General features: G+C 37.3%; 1 protein-coding gene across 2 annotated transcripts in view; it reads left to right on the plus strand.

Annotated features, from left to right (window-relative positions):
* PLAA (phospholipase A2 activating protein) overlaps window positions 1-4,598 on the plus strand; it is a 41,008-nt gene extending 36,410 nt beyond the window's left edge. The window contains exons 13-14 of one of the 2 annotated variants that reach the window (XM_025359141.1): window positions 2,288-2,452; window positions 3,862-4,598. In XM_025359141.1, the coding sequence (XP_025214926.1) occupies window positions 2,288-2,452; window positions 3,862-4,427 (731 nt within the window). In that variant the 3' untranslated portion in view covers window positions 4,428-4,598. The remainder of the gene's footprint in view (window positions 1-2,287; window positions 2,453-3,861) is intronic. The other variant, XM_025359142.1, reaches the window with a different exon arrangement.
* The last annotated feature ends 1,389 nt before the right edge of the window (window positions 4,599-5,987 follow it).

Below are 5,987 nucleotides of genomic sequence, written 5' to 3' on the forward strand. Positions count from 1 at the left end.
TTTTTTTTTTTTTTTTTTTTTTTTTTTTTTTTTTGAGACGGAGTCTCGCTCTGTCGCCCAGGCTGGAGTGCAGTGGCCGGATCTCAGCTCAAGCTCCGCCGTCCGGGTTTATGCCACTCTCCTGCCTCAGCCTTCCGAGTAGCTGGGACTACATTAGCTGGGACTACAGGTGCCCGCCACCTCGCCCGGCTGGTTTTTTTTTTTTTGTAGTTTTTAGTAGAGACAGGGTTTCACCGTGTTAGCCAGGATGGTCTTGATTTCCTGACCTCGTGATCCGCCCGTCTCGGCCTCCCAAAGTGCTGGGATTACAGGCTTGAGCCACCGCGCCCAGCCACAAGTTCATTTTCAATTGCCCATTAGAGATGAATCTGCTGGCCTGGTGCAGTGGCTCATGCCTGTAATCCCAGCATTTTGGGAGGCCAAAGTGGGCGAACTGCCTGAGGTCAGGAATTCAAGACTAGCCTGGCTAACATGGTGAAACCCTATCTCTACTAAAAATACAAAAATTAACTGGACATGGAGGTGGGCGCCTGTAATCACAGCTACTCTGGCACGAGAATCACTTGAACCTGGGAGGTGGCGCAGTTGCAGTGAGCCCGAGATCGTGCCACTGCACTCCAGCCTGGGCAACAGAGCAAGACTCCGTCTCAAGAAAAAAAAAAAAGAAATGAATCTGCTTTAGCCACTTTGATTGCTTTTTCTGTTTGTGTTCCTCAAAACAAAATAACAGTGTTTTGTTGTTGTTGTTGTTTTGGACTAAGGGTACTGTTAGCTTGTTCGCCACAAAGATTATGATGAGAATTAATTGGGATAACATAACATAACATACTTACCAGAGTATAAGGCAGGGTCAGTATTGTAAAAATTTATAAAAATCACTCATTAATGTTTTCTTAATTGCTTTATTTTGAATAATGTAGTATATGCACACTTTTAGATGTTTTTTAAAAACTCGTGAAAATCTAACAGGTATCTTGATATTTGCATTCCTTAATAAACTTGATTTTTGTTTTTTAGAGTTAAAGTTGTTAATACCTGAGATTAGTGAAACAGGCCCTAGTTTCCATTTATAATTGATTTCAATGGTGTAAATTTGGATAATTTACCTTTATTATCAGAATTTGGACTTTTTTATTCTTGAGATAAAGATTTTTAAAGAAACACAGTAACTCAAAGTCATAAAAAGGATACTGATACTAAAGATACGTGTGAAGGATTTGAAGGAAATTGTTTCATGAAATGTGAACATGGGAAGAAAGGGCAGTATGTCCATTAAATAAATTTTTAAAATAATGTGATGTCAGATATGCATATGGAACTAAGTCATAAATTAAATGTTATCAGTAGGCATTTAACTCTTTGACTATTTCATTGACAACTGTAGAAGTTGACATAAATTGGCTAAAAAGTTATTATAAATTTTCTCATGGAGAAACTAGGTTATTGACTTATACTTGAATATATATTACACATATTTCTTTGAAAGTCATTCAAAATGGAGGCTGGACGTGGTGGCTCATGCCTGTAATCCCAGCAGTTTGGGAGTTCAGGGCAGGCGGGTCGCTTGAGGTCAGGAGTTGGTCACCATGGTGGTCAGCCTGGCCAATATAGTGAAACCCCATCTCTACTAAGAATGCAAAAATTAACTGGTGTGGTGGTTCATGCTGGTAGTCCCAGCTACTTGGGAGGCGGGAGCAGGAGGATCGCTTGAATCCCGATGGCAGAGGTTGCAGTGAGCCAAGATCAAGCCACTGCACTCCAGCCTGGGCAACAGAGTGAGATTCTGTCTCAAAAAAACAACAACAGAAAAAACAGGGCTGGGTGTGATGGCTCACGCCTGTAATCTCAGCACTTCGGGAGTCTGAGGAGGGTGGATCATGAGGTCAGGAGATCGAGACCATCCTGGCTAACACAGTGAAACCCTGTCTCCACTAAAAACACAAAAAATTAGCTGGGCGTGGTGGCAGGCGCCTGTAATCCCAGCTACTTGGGAAACTGAGGCAGGAGAATTGCTTGAACCCGGGAGATGGAACTTGTAGTGAGCCAAGATCACACCACTGCACTCCAGCCTGGGTGACTGAGCAACACTCCGTCTCAAAGAAAAAAAAAGACAAAGCTCACAAGCCTTATCCTTACTTTATGGTTTTTGATGATTGTGATAATTGCTGAGAAACATCTTAAATCCCCATGGTGTACACTAGAGTACTTTTATTGAAAGTCTTGACATTTATATATTATCTGGCCAATTACAGTTAGGGAATTTTGAAAGTTTGGTTTTGGGTTTTAGGTAAACTGAAGGAGCTTAATGGAACTGCACCTGAAGAGAAGAAGTTAACTGAAGATGACTTGATACTACTTGAGAAGATACTGTCTCTAATATGTAACAGTTCTTCAGAAAAACCCACAGTCCAGCAACTTCAGATTTTGTGGAAAGCTATTAACTGGCCTGAAGGTAAATAAACACTCTTCAAAAATATAACCAGAAAGCAAGAAATTTTATCTTCATTTCTATCAATATTACTGGTATTTGTAGATTAAATAAAAGTTAACTTGGGTAGTTCTAGTTCACTATGGAAAATCTTCACGAAAAGGGTTCACTACACTACTGGAATTGATAATCTTGTTTTCGTTACATGCCTTATGAGAATCTGAAGGTAATATAATGATCCCCATATATGCACCAGTTTGTTTACTGTTTGAGAGCATTTGTGGATTCCCTGCCAGGCATCCAAGATACTCTTAGTGACCTGTTAACCCTAGGCTATAAACATGCACTATAAGTTTGGTGGTTTTTTCCCCAGTTATGTCAGTTAAATCTTTTTTGATTCCCAAAGAGTCCTTGCCCGTTTTTTGTTTTTGTTTTTGTTTTTTTCATGCCATTGATTTATTGCAGAAAAAGCCTTTTTTTTTTTTTTCCATAAAATGTCCTATATTATGGATTTTGCTGATGTGTTCCTCCATCTCTGTATTTATTGCTAGTGGCAAAATTAGATTCTGGTTCAGTAGGAGTTTTTTTTTAGGTAAAATTCTTTATAAATCATGATGCATACTACTTTTATATTATGGAGCACATAATGTTGGATTTTCTCACCTTTGGTGATGCTAAGATTACTTTGTGCATTCATTCAGATGGCATCTACCCAAGTCCTTGATTATAAAGCTCCCACCAACTTATAAGCATCCTATCACTTGTTAACTGGAATTCTTAAGAACTTTCTGGCTGGGCTTGGTGGCCCACGCCTGTAATCCCAGCACTTTGGGAGGCCAAGGTGGGTGGATTACCTGAGGTCAGGAGTTTGAGACCAACCTGACCAATATGATGAAACCTCGTCTCTACTAAAAATACAAAAATTAGCCAGATGTGGCGACATGCACCTGTAATCCCAGCTACTTGGGAGGCTGAGACAGGAGAATTGCTTGAACCCGGGAGGTGGAGGTTGCAGCAAGCCAAGATCACGCCATTGCAATCCAGCCTGGGCAACAAGAGTGAAACTCTGTCTCAAAAAAAAAAGAATTTCCCGTTTAATTGTTCGGTCTTCAGAAGTTTTAAAAGCAAGGTCTGTGCCCTGTTCTTTCCATTCATTTTTGAATACTCACAGTGTGTAGGCTATTTGATAACCTGAGAGAGTTACCTTATTTTAAAGTGAATATGATCTTACAATAATTAATCTAGTTTCTATAAAATTATGGAAAATTAACAAAAGTTTCAGAAATATGTGCATTTTTTAAAAGCTGACACATGATTTTTCACATTTTCTAAAATGGTTAATTTTGTAGTGGGAACATAAAATCCTTAAAAGTTGATAGTCAAAAGAAATTTTCTTTATTTTCATAAGCATTAATGACTTTTTTTTTTAATAGATATTGTCTTTCCTGCACTTGACATTCTTCGGTTGTCAATTAAACACCCCAGTGTGAATGAGAACTTCTGCAATGAAAAGGAAGGGACTCAGTTCAGCAGTCATCTTATCAATCTTCTGAACCCTAAAGGAAAGCCAGCAAACCAGCTGCTTGCTCTCAGGACTTTTTGCAATTGTTTTATTGGCCAGGCAGGACAAAAACTCATGATGTCCCAGAGGGAATCACTGATGTCCCATGCAATAGAACTGAAATCAGGGAGCAATAAGAACATTCACATTGCTCTGGCTACATTGGCCCTGAACTATTCTGTTTGTTTTCATAAAGACCATAACATTGAAGGGAAAGCTCAATGTTTGTCACTAATTAGCACAATCTTGGAAGTAGTACAAGACTTAGAAGCCACTTTTAGACTTCTTGTGGCTCTTGGAACACTTATCAGTGATGATTCAAATGCTGTACAATTAGCCAAGTCTTTAGGTGTTGATTCTCAAATAAAAAAGTATTCCTCAGTATCAGAACCAGCTAAAGTAAGTGAATGCTGTAGATTTATCCTAAATTTGCTGTAGCAGTGGGGAAGGGGGACGGATATTTTTAATTGATTAGTGTTTTTTTCCTCACATTTGACATGACTGATAACAGATGATTAAAAAAGAGAATACTGTGGATTAAGTAAAATTTTACATCTTGTAAAGTGGTGGGGAGGGGAAACAAGGAAATAAAATTTTTGCACTGCTGAACTGTGAGATTTTCCTGTGTAATTTGGGTAGGTTTTCAAGAGTATGAAAACAAATTTTAAAAGAGCTATAATCAGCAACAACACAATGACAATGACATCTTCCCCTTAGCCACTAAGGAGAAAATAAGGGCTGTTACTCATATAATTTGCTTTTATTATGTACACCAAACTGTTAATTGTTGTCAATTATCTTTTATTTAACTTCTCCATCTTCATTGCTAGGTTTTTCAAACAGCACTGATACATTTCAAGGTCTTGTTTTAGGGTAACTATTTTTAAAATTTTTAAATTATATTTATAAAATAATTTATAAATTATTCATATATTAAAACAATATAAGATAATTTCTTGATTTGTCAGTTATAAATCCTAAAATATATTTGTTAAATGGCTTATTTTTAGATGAAGAAAAAGCCAGTTGGTAAACTATGTTAGTCATCTAACATAGACATCTATCAGTTCAGACAGACGAGGTCTCAATTTAACTCCAGGCTTAGATCCCGTTTCTTTTGCCCTTCACTGTTTGAGGTAACTTCATTTTTCATTCTAGTTCTGATATTTGACTATTTATTTTTGTCATTTTCCATTATTTCAAAGGGAGTTTGGAACATGTTGAATTTTATCAAGTGATTACATAAGCAAGAGTACATCAAACTGTGTTATTTGAAAGTCTAGAACCTGTCATGTGAAATTACTATTTTTGAGCCCTCTATGTTGTCCAGGCAGTATAGTAGACACACTGATATTTAATCCTTAAAACCCTTTTAAATGAGGGCGAGTATTATCCCTGCTTTCAGAAGTAGACATAATAGGATGAATCATGTAAGAGAGAAAAAAAAAGTGAAGCCAAGAGGGAGTTAACTACTCAAAGTACATGCCATGCTATCCTTTCTAGAGAGGAGGTCACAGATGTGTGTGAACATCCTAGCAATTAACACAAAGAAGAAACCATCACATTAATTACACAATTTATTGTGTCTGAGGTAACCCAATTTCCTGAGAGAGGCATAACTATTCTATTTTCAAAAGTGGGAAAGATCTTTTCATAAAGAAGACATTGCCAAATACAGTGAGCAACATTCTCAATATTCACGGTATAAAGAACCATGAATTTCCTGGCTTAATGCCAAATTACAGCCTTAGAAGAATAATTCTTCCCCAAATGGGCAAGAAAAGGTTCTAATTGTCTAGAATAATCTAAGTAAAAACTTCTGGAATATCAAAAGGAAATGAGTAAAATGTAAATAGAAGGGGATATGTACTTTGCTGAGTATTAAATTGCAACTTCCTGGTGTGTACCTGGACTTTAAATATTCTGTTCACTGGCTCAGTTACATAACCTATACTTTTCTTTTTGTTGATTGGGTTTAGGTGGTTATGTCAAAGTTAA

The sequence above is a fragment of the Theropithecus gelada genome, chromosome 15 (genome assembly GCF_003255815.1).
Source record: "Theropithecus gelada isolate Dixy chromosome 15, Tgel_1.0, whole genome shotgun sequence".
Classification (NCBI taxonomy): domain Eukaryota; kingdom Metazoa; phylum Chordata; class Mammalia; order Primates; family Cercopithecidae; genus Theropithecus; species Theropithecus gelada.